This window comes from Belonocnema kinseyi, chromosome 2 (genome assembly GCF_010883055.1).
Source record: "Belonocnema kinseyi isolate 2016_QV_RU_SX_M_011 chromosome 2, B_treatae_v1, whole genome shotgun sequence".
Classification (NCBI taxonomy): domain Eukaryota; kingdom Metazoa; phylum Arthropoda; class Insecta; order Hymenoptera; family Cynipidae; genus Belonocnema; species Belonocnema kinseyi.
Window position 1 is genome coordinate 119,262,611 of NC_046658.1, and position 19,548 is coordinate 119,282,158.

At 30.8% G+C, this 19,548-nt stretch overlaps 1 protein-coding gene across 1 annotated transcript in view; it reads left to right on the top strand.

Moving 5' to 3' along the window:
• LOC117182962 overlaps window positions 1–11,001 on the top strand; it is an 18,762-nt gene extending 7,761 nt beyond the window's left edge. Inside the window, exons 3-5 of the mRNA XM_033376082.1 lie at window positions 6,770–6,823; window positions 6,916–7,015; window positions 10,838–11,001. Of these exons, the coding sequence (XP_033231973.1) occupies window positions 6,770–6,823; window positions 6,916–7,015; window positions 10,838–11,001 (318 nt within the window). The remainder of the gene's footprint in view (window positions 1–6,769; window positions 6,824–6,915; window positions 7,016–10,837) is intronic.
• The last annotated feature ends 8,547 nt before the right edge of the window (window positions 11,002–19,548 follow it).

Sequence of the window (19,548 nt, forward strand, 5' to 3'; positions counted from 1 at the left end):
ACCGTAGGATTTCGCCGGGAGCGGGTGCTAATCTGGAAAATTGCACCCGCTTCCAGCGAAATATCGGTAAAATTTCAGCCACAACCACGTCTCACGACCGCAAGTGTTCTAGCATATTGTTGACACGCAGGGATGCTTTTTACGCCATTAGCAAGTGAAAGCTTGGCACCTCCAAGAGCGCCGATGATAAGGACGATCAATTTAACAGAATATTCCGGGTACAATCGTTGCAACTCCCTTATAAGGTCTCGATACCTCTCTTTCTTTTCATTCTCCTTGGTTATGATGTTTTTGTCAGCTGGTGCCGAAAATTCGATAACGAACATGATTCGCTTCTCGAAGTCAAGAAGAACCATGTCAGGCCAAGAGTGAGCAACAGAAACAATTGTCGAGAATATAAAGTTCCATTATATGCGGCACTTCCCATTCTCGACAATTGACTTCAGTGTAGTGAGGATAGTTAAAAATTTCGCTTTCTTGCTTAAAGTTATTGATATTGTATATCGTGTATGTAATTAGTGAAGACTTATCACAATATGCCAACAGCTGCTATATATAATTGTTTATAATATGTATATTAAACAACTGCCCCATTGAAATGTTTATTCGTTGACATTTTATTTTGTTTAGAAAGATCTCTTGCCAACAAGTTGATACAGATCATGTATCAATATTTGCAGCCAATAATTTAATTTACAATTGTTAGAAACAATTGATTATTTAAATACGTAGCTTTAAGTTTTTTTCTGATTGATTTCTTTTTTCATTCCAGCCATGATAATATTACCACGGCATTGATATGTTATCAAAAAAGTTTACCGAAAATTATAACCTTTTTTCCTGGTAACAACGAAAAGTGAATATTTAATATGGCAATAGTGCAAATTTACTCGTTAAAAAAAAATTTCCTGATAATTGCCAAAGTTATAATTTTTAAACGAATCCCCATGGGATATATTTTTGTCGCTATGAGTTATAAATTTTTTGAATGAATACAATATTTTTTCTGTGTTAATACATAAAAAATCACAGTTAAACAAAATGCCGAAGCAAGCATTAATAACTTATAACAATTGTCGTAGCTGGATACATATTTTATAAATAATGTTACGCACTAATACATTTTTTACGTTTTGGTATTCAGCAGTAATGCTTCATATTACATTTACCAACTACGACATTTGTTATGAGAAATAATAATTGGTAAATTTTGGCTAAACTTGTTTTTTACGATATTAAGCAATTTAAAACTTTGAGTTTACTTAATAAGTTTTTTGTAACAATCCTAAAGTTAGTTAGTAGCTAAAAGTCTTGATTAAATATCAGTATTCACTTACTTCCAAATTTTTTTCATTTTTCACAAGTATGCTTTCCCTTAGATCAATTGTTTAATATATTTGTTATAAGCAATTTATAATATTCATGGCTAAAATTTTCCGTGGTTGATAGCTATTTTTAAAATAGTTTCAATTATGTTCAATGGGAAAGAGGAGAGAAAACCTTCGAGAAAAAAAGAAACAAGAATGTTTTTGGAATAAATTGTTTATAAATATAGCGGTTATAGCCTATGAGGAAACGGCATTACCAATTACATTGATAATAGAAATTGCAAGATATTTGACTTCTGTTTCCGGTATGAAAGTGTGAGGTAGCCCTGAGTTTTTGATGCTGAGTTTTTCTGATATTTCGGGGTAAATTTTTATGTTATTGTATTGCGGAAGTTTGTAGAAGGGTTTTTTTGTGAAAGATTGATTGATATTGAGAGATTGACAAGGGGGTGAAGATATTTTTGTTGAATAAGAAAGATTTTGTTGAAAGTTTAAGGTTAGGCTGGTTCGAGATTTTTGACAGGGTGAGGGCACTGGCTTGGTCTGTTTGGTAGAAGTAGGGTGGGGTCTACCCCGCCCTACTTCGGCAAGACAGACACGACGATCAAATGGAAGAGAGACGAGAGGAAATCAGTGAAGATAAGAAAGAAAAGCAGGAAAAAAGGGGCGAAGAAAGAGAAACGTAAATTAGGCGGGAAATGGCCGAACCCAAGAAAGAAATGAGGAAATGGGAAGAAGTCAGGGAAAAGCGATGGAGAGGTTGGAACAAAAACTGGAAGGGCATGAAGAGTCTGATAAAAAGGTAGATAAATTGGAAGGTAGGATACAAAAATTTTACACTCAAACCAGAGTTTTGGAGTTGGGAAGAGTGGGAATAAGGAGAAGGAAAGGCTGATAACAATTGAATAAAGAATAGAAAAGGGCAACTGGAAGGGCATGAAGAATCTGATATAAAGGTAGAGAAGTTGGAAGGTAGAATACAAAAATTTTACACTCAAACCAGAGTTTTGGAGTTGGGAAGAGTGAGAATAAGGCAGAGAGAATGGTATAGTACTAGTAAAAATAAAGATATGGGAACATAAGAGGAAAGTGATGACAAAAGGGAGTGTGTTATATGAAGCTCGGAGAAAATAAAGGATGATTTGGCATGATTATAAAGAAAGATGCAGTATAAGTTAAGGAATATAACAGAAGAGGAAAGAAAAACCGGAAGAAGAGTGAGTAAAAAATGAGTTGTCGGGAAACCAGGGGAGAAAGAAAGGCGGTATAATATAAAATAATAAAAAAGAGATAAAAAGACGAAAAGAAGGATTAATAGCAGAAAAGATAATATGGGAGAAGAGAGGTAGAAGGTAGTGAAGGCTTATATGAACGGTAATAAGCATGAGAAAACAGAGGAGATGAGAGAACAGATGGAAGACAATGAACAAGCTTATTATGATAGGAGGAGATTTTAATGCGAGAGCAGGAGATAAAGGAGAAAGGGAAAGGGATGGAGAGCAAGGGACAAAATCAAAAAACAAGATACTGAATGGGGAGGGAAAGAAATGATTAAAGATCCTAAACGAGATGAGATGGCTTATCCTAAACGAAAATGTAGCGGGGGTTGAGAAAGGGGAATATACAAGTTTAGGAGAAGAAAGGAAAATGGTAATTGATTATGTGGTATTGGACAAACAGGAAAGAAAGAACAAAAAAAACTAGAAGTAGAGATTTATATAGATTTGGATTACTTCCCCGTAGTGCTGACATTAAAGGTAGAAAAGAGTGATAACAATAAGGCTTAAAAGGAAGCGAAATTATAAAGAGCAATAAAAGAGGATTGGTCAATCGAAGGTCAAATAGAGTATAAGGAAAAGGTCAGGAACATCAAAATTAAGGAGTGAAATGCAAACGATGAAATAGAAATAATGGTAGGAGAAATAAAAGAGTATAATGGTGCACAAGCAAAAAAGAAGTTAATAAATGAGGGGACAGAAGTTGATGGAATGAGGAATGTAAATTTTAGAAGGAAGATAGAAGGGAATTAAGAAACCTTTAGAAAAGGGACAAGTATTGCAGAAATATACAGAAGTAAAAAGAAGGAGTGTAGTATCAGCGGTAGAGAGAAAGGAATGAGCATGGATAATGTGCAATAGAGTATCGAGAGGAGAGGGGTGGCCAGAGTTATGGAAGGAAGAAGTCGTGGTATCCATAATAAAGAAAGGCCAAGGGGATGAGGTTAAAGATTACAGATGTCTGACACTAATGCCAAAATTGTATAAAATATTTGTAATGGTTTTATCGGAGAGGCTAAACAAAGAAGTTGAGGTGAAAAAGATAGAACCACCGAATCAGATAGGGTTTAGAGAAGTTATGGGGGTCATGAGCAATAAACATGTTCTGAACTATCTATTAAATAAGAGGATTAGAGGAGCAAAGGGGAAGAATAGCAATTTTCGTGAACTAAAAGGTGGCAAGAGAGGGACTAATACAGAGAGTATCGAAAATTTTTAGAGTGACAAAAAGCAGGGCAATACTTATATGGGCAAAAGTTGAATTTAAATGTAGAAAAGACGAATGTAATGAGGTTTTGAAAAGGAAAAGAAGAAGAGAAAGGATCAAATAGTAATTGGAGAAGGATAATGTGGTTATTTGATACGCTGGTATGGACTGCATAAGGTTATGGAGTAGAGTTATGAGGATGAAAAGAAAGAAAAGACTTTGTAGTTTTACAAGAAAGGAATATAAGGTGATCCCTAGGGGTAGGCCTGAGGACACCGTGATATATGATGAGAGAAGAAGGGTAAAGGGACAAATTAAGTAGAAATGCGGCAAAGAGGGCACGGAAATTTGAGAAAAAGCTGTGGGAGGGGAAGGGAGAGGAGTTAGCGTGAAAAAGTTTGATGGAAGTACGTAGAAGAAAAGAGAGGGAGGGCGATGGAATTAATGTGATGGTAAGGAGAAAGGAGGCAGTTCTCTAACCCATTAAACCCTGACGGGATGCATTTTTCCATTTTTTTCAGCCTTCTTAAGTTCAATGAAAACTGTCAGAACAAAATTTTCAATAGATTAATATCTACGTAGAATTTCACGATATTTCCGAATCTGCCATTGGTTTTATAGAAAAATCGTAATCTGAATAGGTTATGTTCTTTTTTCTAGCGAAAATTCGTGTTACAAAGAATTTTCTTTCTAAATCGATACTTTCGGATCGAAATCTAAGACCAATGTGTTCGAAAAGTAAATATATCGCGTCCTCGAATCTTTTTCTTTTGTTACCAAGTGATTTCACGTAGAAAATCAAATTGTAACTATTTAAAATGGCGTCTCAAAGTTAAAAATTTTAGACGATATACTAGTTTTTGCACATAAAAATAAATTTCGCACGATTTCACGTGAAAATTTGTGGAAGAGGATTTTGGAGGTCGCTGATTACCAATCCGAGATCAAATTTGACAAATTCAAAATGACGGATCCAAAATGGCGACCAAACAAATTTAATTACGCGTATTGGTATGATAATGTATACTAAGGGGTTTTGGAGGTCGCTGGTTACGCATCCGAGATCAAATTTAACACATTTAAAATGACGGATCCAAAATGGCGGCTAAGAAATTTAATTACGCGTATTGGTATGATAATATATACTAAAGTGTATTTTGGGTTGCTAAGGACGAATTTAACATTCGATTTGAAGTTGTGATTCAAATTTAATTGTGGACCCGCCATTTTGAATTTGTCAAATTTGATCTGGGATTCGAACTCAGCGACCTCCAAAAGCCTCTTCTACACATTTTTACGTGAATTTGTGAGAAATCGATTTTTGTGTGCAAAAACTACTATATCGTCTAAAAATTTTTCCTTTGAGACAAACAAAACAAAAGCATCGATTTAGAAAAAAAAATTTTTTGTAATACGAATTTTCGCTAAAAAACGAACGTAACCTATTCAGATTACGTTTTTCTCTAAAACCAATAGCAGATTCAGAAAGATCGTGAAATTCTACGTAGATATTGATTTATTAAAAAATGTTTTCTTACAGTTTTTATTGAACGTATGAAGGCTGAAAGAAAATGGAAAAATGCGTCCCGTCAGCGCGTAATATGTTAATGCTAGAGATGTATTAGAGGGGATTGGAGTAAACTACGGACAATTGAAAAAAGAGAGAAGGAAAGACAACTAATAGAAAGATGGGGAATGATTGAGGAATCAAAATGTAATAAATTATATAAGAAGATAAGCAAGGAAGGAGTACTAACGTATTTAGAAAAGGGATTGGGATAGAGAAGGTGGACCAGAATAGCAAGACTTGGTTTGTAAAAAGAGGTAAGGGAAGAAATGGTTTAAAAATTTAAGAAATTTAAATTAGATTAAAATCCAAATTAAAAATCATATTTAACATCCAATAATCAAATTGATGCAAACTCCTGTTTAAAAAATCCAACGACCAAATTTGGACATTCAAAATAAAAATAAATAATATAAATATGATTGCATTACCAACGTTTCAGTAATATAATAGGTAGAAATTGACAGCACCCACGAACAGGTGCTCTCTCTTTGATACCTGAGAATGGAAGTTAATGAATGAGGGGATAGAAGTTAATGGAATGAGGAATGTAAATTTAAGAAGGAAGATAGAAGGGAATTAAGAAACTGGAGAAAAGTAGAATTTTCATTTTTAGATTCTACATATTAAATTTTTCTTGCCTTAATAAGGGTACTGTACGAGTACCGAAACGTTGGTAATGCAATTTTATTTATATTTTTTATTTTTATTTTGAATGTTATTTTATTGTATTTTGATTATAATAGAAATAAAAAAGACGAAAGAAAGAAAAAAGAAAGAAGGGGATGTGGTTGGCTGCCTTCCCATTTTTCTTTCCTCTTTTTTATTTTTGTCCGAAAATTATTTTATTTTTTTTATTAACAATTTTTTTTTCAGATTACAATAGGATTTTTTGTTTTTCTTTGTTTGTTGTGGCCCACATTTGGTGTTTGGATTCTTGTTTTTTTTCAACAGGATTTTGCATCAATGGAAATGGTTTTGGAAAGGAAAGAAAACAGAATTTGCAGAATCTGTAAATGGGAAGAGGAAACATGGGAGCATGTATGGGAAGGTTGTAGGAGATCAAGAACAAGTTGCGTTGTCGCTCTCTCTCGTCTGCACTCCCTATTTCGATCGCTCGCTCACTAGTTCGCTAACATGTCGCAAAATGCAATATCGTAAAAAAATAGAATAATAAAGATAAGATTTCATGAAATATGTAGTAAGAAGTATTGTAAGAATATCTGAAGTATATCTGCAGTAACATTGATTGATAGTGAACTTCTGAAGGAAATTTTATATATTTTTTAATTAATATAAATAATATGCAATTTGTGCCTAATTTCAAATAATCAAACTTCAACAACTTTGGCTTATAGAACTTCAACTAATTAAAATAATATTTTTTCAGATGTTTCATTATTTTTATCATCTATATGACTGTATTAATACTTGTGACTTAACTGTAAGTGCACAAAATTTTATATGGTCCTTTTTACTTTAGAAAACGATTAAGTTTTCAATTATTGTAAATAAGAAAAAGAAACTATATTTTAGGAGGACGTAGCTGAGGAACACCTACTTTGTGCAAAATACGGTTTCACAAAAGTAAGCCTGGATAACAAGAAATTCAATTGCATGAAATACATGTGTGCTGGTAAGTTGCTTAAAATGTTATAATTTATCGTTCTCGACCGCTTCCATAAAAAAATTCTTTAACTTTAAAAGAGTAAATGCGAAAAGCTTTATTAGAAAAATGTATTAACATGCCAAATTTAACATGTAACATACATTTAGTAAAGTGGATTAAAGAAATATAACTTTAGAAATTGAAATGGAAATTATATGGAAAATTAGTATGTTAAATGTTCTAAAATCGTCCAGAAGCGTTTCATAAGAAGGTAGTAAATTTTTTAGGACCGTTGAAACGAATAGATCATCACCCAGGACCTTCCCGATTGCTGCAAGTTTATCTATAATTTCTTGCACCAAACTTAAGTGTTTTTCGAAATCCCCAGGTTCTAATAACTTTTGATTGCACAAACGCTTTAAATAATAATTTCTACTGCTTGCACTTGACTTCTCGTGATAATCCTTTAATGCTGTTTAAGTGCTAAGAGAAGTCTTCTAGTTCCTCACATGTGTGAACGGATCATTTTCCACGAGCAAGATTATTTTTTCTCGGGCCTGAGTGTCCTCTTTCTTCCAATTCCGGACTTCTGTATCTGGCGTCGTTAGCGCTTCCTAGGTGATAACCTGCCATAAATCTTCGCTGTAAGAAATATTTCGAGCTTGCATTTCCATATTTGGAAATATTCGTTGTTCAGTTTTTCAATCCTGTATTCTGTGGCGAACGTAGCTGATTCACTCTTTTTTATTTTTTAGTTATAACTGTTAACTATATTTTTCACTTATTCGCTTCTTTGCTTTTCACCGTTTAGTTTCACTTCTCACTTTTTACTTTAACTGTACCTTTACGCCGATGTCACCCACTGTTTTTGAGCCTCATTAGTTTTTCTTTATTCATTTTAGTTTTTCTTTTAGGTACTTTTCTTTATTACCCGTAAACGTCTTTGTCCACCGACATCATTTATTAATGTTTAATGCTATATCTGGATACCTGCGCTAATAACCTGTTGGCCATGTGCAGATTATTAAATACTAAATAAATGGAAAGACGAATGAATGGGAATAGAAAAATAGGGTTTGCCATACACACAAGTCAAGAACAATACTAATTGCTAAATGAAACACATAGGTTTATTAAAGTAAACGGGTATACACTTTAAATTGGGGAATCGATATGGAGTTAGAAAAATACCTTAGGATGGCAATGCAAAAAGAAAGAATTACTGAATTACTCTGAGGATAGACTTTACGCGCCGATGGTAACGCTCAGACTGAATGATGTACCTAAGGACTAGTATGACAGTCCTTCGAGTCCTTAGAATTTAGGCTATAAAAATCTATAAATTCCCTTTAACACCTTAAGCTTTCCCTGCAATTATACTGATACTAAATCGTGGCATATCTAACAGAATCTACTAACAATTTGGTACAAAAAGCCATCTTGGCCTGTTAATTACTTAAGTTTTGCATCTCATCGTACGCTTAGCCAAAAGATGGGTTTGATAACATTTTGAGTGGATAGATTAATCAAATTAACTAATATAAAATAAAGAAAAGAAAATTTAGACCAAATGAAATACACCTTAATATATATAGGTGAAACTGGCAGGAGTTCAAAAAGCAGAATTTATTAGCACAAAAGAGATTGCAGAATTGGCAGTTTAAATACAAGTTTGTCATAAGATTAATGGAAATTTAAAAATATCTTTTATTTTTGATAAAATAAAAATTGATGCTAGGAAAAAGAATCCTTTTAAAAGGTAAATCATTTAATCAATTTATTTCATCAAATATATCTAAATTTTAATGAAAGGTTCTTAAGCTTTTATGTTTCTTTTCATCAGATAATTATTAAGAATTTTTCCTTTTCATCTGTAAACATCTATAAACATCATACGAGTTATAATGTGACACTTTTTATAAATTGTAGGAGCTTTCTACAAAATCTTTGAGGTTTCAGTTAAAAAAATTATTGTTTCTATTACTTTATTTTTAAAAAGACATTTTTTGGCAAATACTTAAGGTTTTTTTACTCCGGTATGACAATAAATATTTTATTTTTGTAAAAATCTTATTTTATTGACGACATATATTATGTGACTTTAAAACTCCTTCCTTTTTAAATTATAGTTTTGTTTTATCGACTCTGAAAATTTATGTAGTATTGGTCAAAACATTGAGGATTTCTTATAGAAAATAAATGTCTTTAAGATGTTTTATTTTAAATATTTTATTTGACTTGATATTGACCGTAAAAGCCACTATGCTAAGGATAATTTGCTTAAATATTTAGCGGAAATTCATAACTGCCGAAGGAGGGATTAGCAGTTTTGAATTTACTGGACCTGAAATTGTTTGCATATTTTCCTTCAAAATTTCAAAATCTGTCGTATCAGAATCTGGAAGATTTTACAATGATTTCCTTTTTGCAGAATTTTTCAATGTTTTAGAAAAACTTAATTATTTTTGACAATATTTAAAATTTTAGAAATTTTGAAGATTCGCCGATAAAAAAGTATTAAAAAAAAATTCGTAGTATACCACATTTTCTGGGAAAATGAAAAAAAAACTTCTTAGGAAAAATTGAAAAAATTACAAAATCTTTTATATGATATCTTGAAATTTCGAAATAAAATGTTGATGATTTTCAAGAAAAATTTTGCAATTTCTCAACAAGATGAAATTTAAGAAAAAACTTCTGTAAATGTAGAATAAAATCTTGGCTGAAGAACTTTTTCGATTGAGAATTCAACTATTTTTATGAATATTCGTATTTTTGTATAAATTAAACTGTTTTAAGCAACTGTTCAAAGTTAAACCAGATGGTTAAAAATTACTTTGATTTGTTTAGAGATTTATCATTTTAGTCAAAAATTAATCTAGCGTTTTTATAATGTTACTATTTTGTTTAAAATTCGTTTCTTTCTATAGAAAATTAAATTTTCTTGACATAGCATTTATTTATCAGGTTGAAAATTCAGATACTTCGTTTGAAATGATCTTTTTCTTTGAAAATTTATACTTTAAGCTTAAGAAAATAAAATCATTAGTTAAAATATCTATTAGGCATTATATTTTTAATTGAAAATTCAGTTTCGTTAGTTGAAATAGAACTTTTCGTTAAAATATTGACATTACATATATGAAATCGTTAACAATCTTTTCGAATTATCTCAAAAATCAAAGGAAAATTATATTTATATAATTTTAAAAACAATATAACTTTAGAAACATTTTTCCCATCAGTTTTTGCATTTAATAATAATTGTACAATTGTTTTTTAATTATATTGCGACCAGTAGAGTTTGTTAGAATTGAATAAAATTGGCTAAGTTTCCAAAAAAATTGAACAGGAATTTTCTTTAAAGGATACCTGAAAACCCTGGAAAAGTAATAGAATTTTAAAGCAAAAAGATTCTCTGTTTCCCAAAAGGCATCATTGTATTTTTTAAATTGATCTTTTTCGAGCTGGTTTTCAAAAAAATTTCTACAATCGATGGCTCAATACTGGTAAAAAGCGCTACACAAAAATTGTTAAGTCTAAATATACGAAAAAAGGGAGAAATCAGGTGTAGAAAATACTAATTTTATTATTATTATTAATGGTTGTTCTGTATTTTTATTAGTATAAAGCCTTCGAATTTAAAAAAGATTGTTTAAATTCAGCTTAAAAGAAATATTTTGAAAAGATACGAAAATGGTTTTGCGCCTCCTAATACAGTTTTTTTCGAGATTGTTTCACTTTCGATTTCCAGAATTTTGTTTTATTCAAACACTCTAATATTTAGATTTGTCAGCTTTTTAAAAAGACGATTATTTAAATCGTAATAAATATTAATAACTATTTTAGATGGATACAAGATGCGATTCTTATATATGGGAAAATGTGGTCGCCCAATTCCATCAACGGGGCATATTTCTACTGAACCAAAAACACCGCCGACTGATGTGCAGTTAGCTTATCTGTACCATGCTAATGGAAGAAGACGCAGTTTACATTCAAGTGCTGCATGAGTCATATATCAGATGATCTATTATAATATTAAAACATTTGTTCATCCACTACAATGGAATACAATGTTTGTGCATTCAAAAATTATAAATAAACTCACTCGAAGCCAATTTCATATTTTTTCACTGATTGTTAGTGAAATTTCATTGATTCAAATAGCTAGAAATGGGTCACTGACAATCAGTGAAAGGTTACTTATTGATTCAATGAAATAACCACTTTCGAAGGTTAGGAGCAACGCACCATGTCAATTTAGCAATCATAATAAAATAATATTTTAGTATATTTAATCAAAGAACCATAGTAAAAACTTAAAACCTATAAATATGATCAAATATTAAAAAAGTTGAAAACTTACAATAATTATAACTGACAAACAACCTCACACATTACATTAACCTCAAGATTGGACTGTCATGTACAAACCCGTTACGTAAGTACTTCCTATACGAGTTAAAGTATATTGATCCCGAAGTTAATTCAGCAGAATTACAGCCCGAAAAATACAAAAAATTATTTCTTTAACGACTTTTTCTTACTACTTAAGTAAAAGAGTAAGAACAACGCTCAACTTGAAAATTTAGAGGTTATGCTTCACATGATTCACTCTGGTGTTACTGAACTGATTAGTGAATAAGCCCGAAATCACTGATTAATCAGTGAAACGTCTAACTACTATTTCAATCAGTGAATTTTTTACTGATTCATATTTAGAGAGCATGTGACCATCATACGAGTATTATATATTACTTAAAAAATATGCTGAATAAAATCAAATTATAAAATGTGTATGGCATGGCAGATGAGAAATGACTTTGGAAATGAGATGAGTTACGTCCTTGGTTGTGAATTCGGTAAGATTTTCAATTGTTATCGCACTAGTTAATGGCGGTTACGAAATGTTGCAATTTTCCCAGTCGATGAGTTCCATGTAGGCTTTTGCGTCAAAATTCAACGAAGGAACCTCAAATTTCATTAATTTTGATTTTCCAGTCGATTGTCTCGCAGACATTATTCGAGACACTGTGATATTGCAGATTTTCTGCATTTCGTTATATAGGATAGCGAGAAAAAGATTTTCTGGGTGAGCAAAGTAGGCATTGTTTTATATTACTTTTTATATACATTAAGCGAGATCTTCCTTCAGGTAAGCACTCAAATAAATGCTTTCCCAGAGATGTTTCGGGGCATCGTTAATGGATGGTTGACACTTAATTTGGTACCACATTGGGATATATACTCTCATGATGGATTCAAAACAAAACTCCCGGCTCAAATGATGGATTCTCTGTCTCATTGTAAGTTCGAAGAGTTCTACTCATCCTAGTCAACCATCTGACGTGCAATAAATGCCCTGCACTTTTTCGAGCAAGATCTTTAGAACACTCTCCTTCTTTAATAGTATTCCATGTATCTATCAGATATTTTTGATCAGAACTAAGATCGCGGGTGTCAACTACAAAAGAATTAGGACTGTCGACAGCATCGAAGCTTACAACCGCAAATTCTTCACAAGAAGCTAAGCTTTTTCCAATTGGACCAGAAAAATCGTTAGGACCAGAAATTCCTCCGTCAAGTTTTATAAACAAAGCCTTGAATAGCAAATCATTACCAAGAAGCTGACAGACACTCTATTGTAGCGGTTTACCGAATTCTCATTCTAGCAATCGAATTATACCTGCGTGTGTAATCATTTTTGCATCTGAAGAAGATGAGGATGTGTGTCCTAAATAAGTACTTCCTGTTTTTTGAATAAAAAAAGTATGTTCTTCTCGTTTTGTTGTTTGCTGTGTTTTTCCTTTACTTGTTTCATCCATTACTTTTGTTTTTTCTTTTCTTCCATCGAAGTAAAAGGCCTTATTTCTGAAGCCAAAGAGAGCTGCTCTTTCTGAAGTTGATGACGAGTTTTTGTTCTTTTCCTAAAGAGTTTACTCTTGTAAAAAACTGAACCTTTTACTTCCAGAATGGATATACTCACGTCGTGTGAAATGGCTATAGCCAGTAAAGCAGCAGCCCTGTATCCGATGCCATATTTTTCAAAGACTTCTGAAAATGTTGGACAGTTTAATCTTGTCCGATATGAAAATTTATTTCCGTAAGGGATGCATGCATCCTTAACATCTTCTTTGGCGGGCTGGTAATCGCCTTTTACATTGCCATCCATAATCGAGCCACAGTAAGAACTTTCACCTTCAATTTGCACCTTCTAACGCTTTCTTTAGATAACTTCTTCACTTTGATCTTGAAGTACATCAGTTATAAAACGCTTCGATTGTACTTCATGCTGATCTGATTGTTCCGAATCAATCTTCGTAAGAGACGTAAATGGTTTTCTTATTTGTCTGGAAGATCGCTGATCTAAGAAAAACAATCTGGCAGCTTAAGAAAGATCTATCTCACAAGATCATGAAGCGTTATCACACTTACAAGCCGCAATATCAAATAGCATTTATTTTTTTGCACGAAACGCATTTTATTTGATTTTTTATCGAAATTTATCTTGATCTCTTCCATGCGACTTTTTCAATTTCTTCAACTCATCTTGATCTGCTTTAACGATCTTTGCGATTCTTGCTTTTGTAAGAATTGAGATGGAAGTTGCATTCCATATTTCCTGCAACATTCTCACAAGTAAACGAGAAATATCAGGAAAACTTGGGTATCTTTTAGATTCTTTTTCAGTTCGAATTTTTTCGTATTCCAAAAAATAGTACCTCATTACATTAAAGTGTGTAGGTAATCTCCAGTTACTCAACTCACTGTATTTTCCAATGACTGGGCATTCGCTTAACAAATCCATTTTTCAAACTCAAACCGCTAACAAATCACATACGATGTTTACTCGCAATTAGACAATCAAAACTGAACTGATTTCTTTTTCTGAAAAAGCGATTAGGAAAAACAAAATATAAACAAAAGCCTGGTGGGCCGTGGTGCACTGGTAAAATGTAAACAAAACATTAATGCACTCAAAAATTGCGGTGACTCATGTTTGTTTTGATTCTGGGGATTAGCGAGCGGACCGTGAACGCATCAAAATATCATCTGATATTAAAATTTTTAGATTTTGCTCATTGTTGAAGCTACAAATAAGTTTGGTTCAAAAAATTAACAGGGTGTCCAGATTGAAACTAATGTCACAAATCAGCATAAAAGTAATACTTTGATAATTTAATGACATCATGACAAGCTAATATATGTTCCTACTATTTTTTATTCGATTTTATTAAAAATATATTTTAATAAAAATGTAATGCTCGTATGATGGCCTCATGGTTGAAAAGTCATATAACTTTAAGAAAATAGCAAAAAATTTAATTATGTTTTTTTCAAATCCTCTACGTTATTCTGGCCGGCTAAAAATTATTTAAATTACCTCCTCACTGTAAAAGTGTAAATCTAGGTACACTCAAAAACATTTTTACCTTATTTAGATACCGAAAATTTATTTTGTTGTGAAATAAATAGCAATATATCACTTTTAGATATTTTCTTGTAATCCAAAATCAATCAAAATTATCTTAATATCGACATTCTACATATACTATTGGTGTAACATATTAAAAATACATTTTTCTTAACGTATATCAGACATTTCATGGTTCATGAAATTATCACTATACAGGTATAAATCTACTTGCTTTGAACTATTTTTATTGATAATTTAAATCTAAAAAAGAAATTTTTAGCTGTTTCAATTTTAAGAAGTGCTTAGTTTTTTGTGATTTTTAGTTATATCTGCGATGCGAAGACAAAAGGAAATTTTTGTAAGAAACTTTAGGGGAATCAGAATTGTTACTGAAAATCACATTATCAGGAGTAGAAACTTATCCGAGTAGTTACCACAGAACAACAGAAGCACGATAAGTACTAAACAAAGAAATCTATCATTTGAGCATCTAGACCAAATCAAAGAATTCGTACGCGGCACGAGAAACATGTGTCGCTCACACCGGCGCCATATTGCCACGAAAATTATTAAATTTACATGCCAAAAGATGAATTTCCTACAAAACAAAATAATTAAAACCAAAAGAATCAACTTTTAACAAAACATATAATAAATAATGTATTTATTATACAAATTTTTTATCAAAAATAAACATGAAAGTCTAAAAATTATTTCTCCAAATTTATCCTTGTGTTATTTTAAAATAAATTGTTAATAAAGAACAATGAGACTTTTGAGGGATCTCGCCTATTTATAAGTTTCAAAATATAACCTTTTCATTGTTTCAATAAAGCTGAAAATCTTACCAGATTGGCCATCTTGACATCAGAAAAAAGTTTACGAATTTTTCCGAGTTTGTAAAAATTTTTCACGATCAATGAAATGAACACATTTTTTTATTTAAAGTAATAAAAAATTATGTTCACGCAAAGCTCTCAAAGTCAAACTATTTTGATTTAAAAACTTTTTAAATTGAAACTTACACTATTTTTAAGTCAGAAATGTTTTATTTTAAGGATTAATAAATTCACACGTTTAAAATTTAATTTTTCAATACTTTTCAAATTAACAATTTTAAATTAAATAAGCCTACACTCAGAACTAAGATTCTTTGGTTTAAAGCATTTTTTTTCAAAATCGAAGGTAAATATTCATTGGTTCTCAGTCAAATAAATGAAGCACTTTTAAGTTAGAAACATAAAATATTGATGGATTTAATTTTTGTTTAACTGAACAGTTTCTTCACCAATTAAATAATATTGAAGTACTTATTACTTTTTAGATAACATTATATGTTGGAAAACAGAAATTTGTTTATTATTTCACAAGCCATGCGTTTTTTTGTAGTCGCGTTTCACTTGTTTCAAACGCTTTAAATATTACTTATGAAATGCTTGCTTTCAAGCTAAAGCACAGAGTTAAAAAAATTATATTTATTGAATGTGACATCAAAGTACACATATACTACTTAGACTTATCTATAAACAAAAAAACCTTGAAAAAAAATATATTTTTGCAAAATTTGACCACCTTTTTCTGATTTTTGACCACTGTGGCATTGAGTCTATACTCAGCAGGTTTATATGGGCCCCTTAGGTGACAAGTGGCCTAAGGCTGAACTCACCCGACTCCTCGCGTCATTTCATCAAACTAGAAGAGACCCAGACCGAGAGCTGTCCATATCTTATTTTCGCCGATTTTAGACTTACACCACTTGGCATCAAGGGTGCCTATACGTGGATGCAATATGCATTTTTTAGGATTTATCTGGGTTAGAAATAACCATTTCTTAACCTTTGGTGACGAGAAATTTATTTTAATGCCATATTTTGACATATATCAACATTGCACGAACTGAAGATATTTTTTTTAGGACTCATCTTTATGGGAGTTATTTTTGTACCTACCAAAAGCTTTTTGGCCCTACCCAAAAATTAAAGAAACAAATTGTCCTCATCTGCACTCATAATTCTCTAAGTTTATCAGACTCATGTTTTAAAGTGCTTAGTAACTTTTACAGCATCTGGAATATTTCCTCGTTTTTTTTAGTATCTGTATATTTTGTTATCTACCGCAGCTGGATTTCAACGCTTCTTTCAATATTTATCAACTCAGTACATTTGCAACTCCTTTATCGGAACAATTGATCCGGCCATAGAAGAACGTCACGGTCACGACCGGCGTGTAAGATGCACGCAAGCATAATTGAAATGCGTAAAACGAGACGACGATCGGAGAAAAATTGCATGCATAAATAAAGTCGGGGGTGTCTACTCAGCTAAAGTATATGCATGCATGTTAGATTAGACGTATACCGTTCGTACAGCACGCCGTGCTCTACCCGTATATCATTCCATATGAATTGCTACTAATCGTTCACTAATTTATACTTTTTATTACAATATCGACTACTTTTCTCTTCAATGCATTGTTTCCGACCCATAAAACATTTTCTTGTACTTGCTAGAAACTGAAAACCAGTTATTATTTCTGCTTTTTGGGTTGTAAAGTTAGAAAGTGAGATCTGGTAGCTAATATACTTCATTATTTTATGGATCCAATTTTTCACGACATTGACAGGCTGAGGTAAAAAGCAATTTATCTTTATCGGTTTCTCAGAACTGTGCGCTCTAATAAAACTTTTTACATATGTACATATTTTTAAGACGGCATTGCTTATACGCTACCGCGTCGGAAATTTCTGATACGACTAGCTTCAAAATATGTCAAAAAGTTTTTTTTTCTTAATTTGGCAGGATATCAGCGAATTTTAGGAACATTTTGAGTTATTGCGAAATATGTTTCAAAGCTTTGAAAAGATTAAAAAGTAATCAAAAATCTGTAAAGGTTCAAAAATATTTGAAACGAAATGTAAATTTTTAAACATTTTAAAATAAAATTTGATATCTTTTCAAACGAATTTGAAAAGTTCTAAGGTAATTATTTGAAGATTCCTCAAAGTATACTAATTTTTTTTTCTTGAAAAATTAATTTAAAGAAAAACTTTTCATTTATGCAATATTATAAAATTTTAGAAAAAAATTAAAATAAGTTTAAGAGATATTAATAAGTATCGCAAAGATACAATAATAGTTTTAAACTTAAAAGGGTTTCAACAAATTAAAAACGAAATGTACTTTTTGAAGATTTAAGACAAAAAGTTATAAGCGTTTTAAGCATTTCAAAGGTTTTAAAGAGAATTAACCGATTTTTTGAAAATGTTTGGAAACCCATGAAATAATTTTTTTTAACTTTATTTCAAGAGAATATTTCAAAATATTTAAAGTCATTTCAAAAGAATTCCAAAATTGTCAAAAAAGAATCTGAAAGATTTTAAGGCATAATTTTTCTTTCTAGACTGAAATATCAGTTTTAATTAACAATTCAAGAAATTTGTTAAAAATTTTTTTTATATCCCAAGAGAATATTTTTTTGCTTGAAAATGCAACTATTTTTAAATAATAATTCGAGGTTTTGAAAAAATTCCATCCTTATTTATTAAAAAATAAAATATTTTTTCGTTTTAATTAAATCAAATGACAAGAATTTGACTATTCGACTTCTGGTTCAAAATTCTTTGTTTTCGTTTTATTGAAAATTAATCTGCTTGGCAGAAGTTACTCAAAAAATCATTTGTTTGGATCAAGATCTATCATTTTACTTCAAAATTCATCTCTTGGGTTAAAAATGTAACTATTTTGTTCAAAAATCGCCATTTTGGGAGAGCATTAACCTTCTTTGTTAAAAATTAATCTCTTTGGTTCAGGATTTAACAATTTTCTTAAAAATTAATTTTTTCATTAGTATAATTGTTCTTCATTTTTAATTAAATTATTTTGGAATTGAAATATCAGCGATTACATTCTTTATTGAGAATTCATCATGTTTGGTTAAAATTGAACTACTTGTTAAAAGTTGAACTACTTCATTAAAAATTAATTCCTGCGGTTTAAGGTTCATCGTCCCTAATGGAATTTTTACTTTTTGGTAGAACATTCATCTTCTTTGCATAAAAGTAATATATTTCATTCAAATTAAATTTGTTGTTGAAAATTCACATTTTAAAAGAAAAAGTTTCACTCTGTTATAAAAAATTCATTTCTTTTTCAAAATGTTAAATATTTTTTGGTTAAAAAATAATTGCTTGAAAATTAATCTTTTTTAATCAAGGATTTAGATATTTTGTTGGAAATTCAGATTTTTTAATTGAGGGTTTACATAATTTCTTGAAATTTTTTGTTTTTTTGTATTACACTATCAACTCTTATGTTTCTCAATTAATTTTTGATGATCGATAAGGCTGATTCATATATTTTTTTCGTTGAGAAATAATATTTTATGTTTGAAAACTGAACTATTTAGTTTGAGTATTACCTTTTTTGTTGAAACTTTGTTTTGACGTATCCGAAAATTTCAAAAATTTCTTTAAATTTTTCCAAGAATTTTAGGAAAACAGTATTTATATTGGCTGTCTATTCTTCCCGAAATATTTAAAGACTTGGAAAAGGAGATGGACTAGTCATCCTGAATTTCGGGACGAGAGACTTCCATTAATATAAGCTTATAAACAAATCAACGAACACGCCTAAAGAATAGATAATATTTCAAAATTGTTATATTGTACTAAAAACTATTTTTTATTAATGATGCTAGTTTGGAAAAAATCAAGAATAACAAAAACAAAAGTATCTCTGCGAATCAACTTCACTTTGATAATGGAATAAATAAGGTGCAAACACTTGTCGATTATTATTAATAATTCGAATTTATTTGCAAATTTATTTTTAAATTTTGGAAATCACAAAATGCAGATGTTTAATGCGTATTAAATTAAAAATATACACTACCCTCGGACCAGCTCGAGTACAATTAAGAACCAATTTTAAGTTTGAAACGTTATTAATCGTTAAAAAAGTGAACAAGAAACTTTTATAAAAAGCCGTTAGAAAGCTTATCAAATTACGCGTCAAGTGAGCTTTATTAGAAATATTTTTTATTATTTAAAGAGAATATACAACGTGAGATATTATTTAAAAAATGCAAGAATTTGTCGAATTTTGTGCTTCGACTTCAACTTGTGGCATGGCATAGTAAAGTT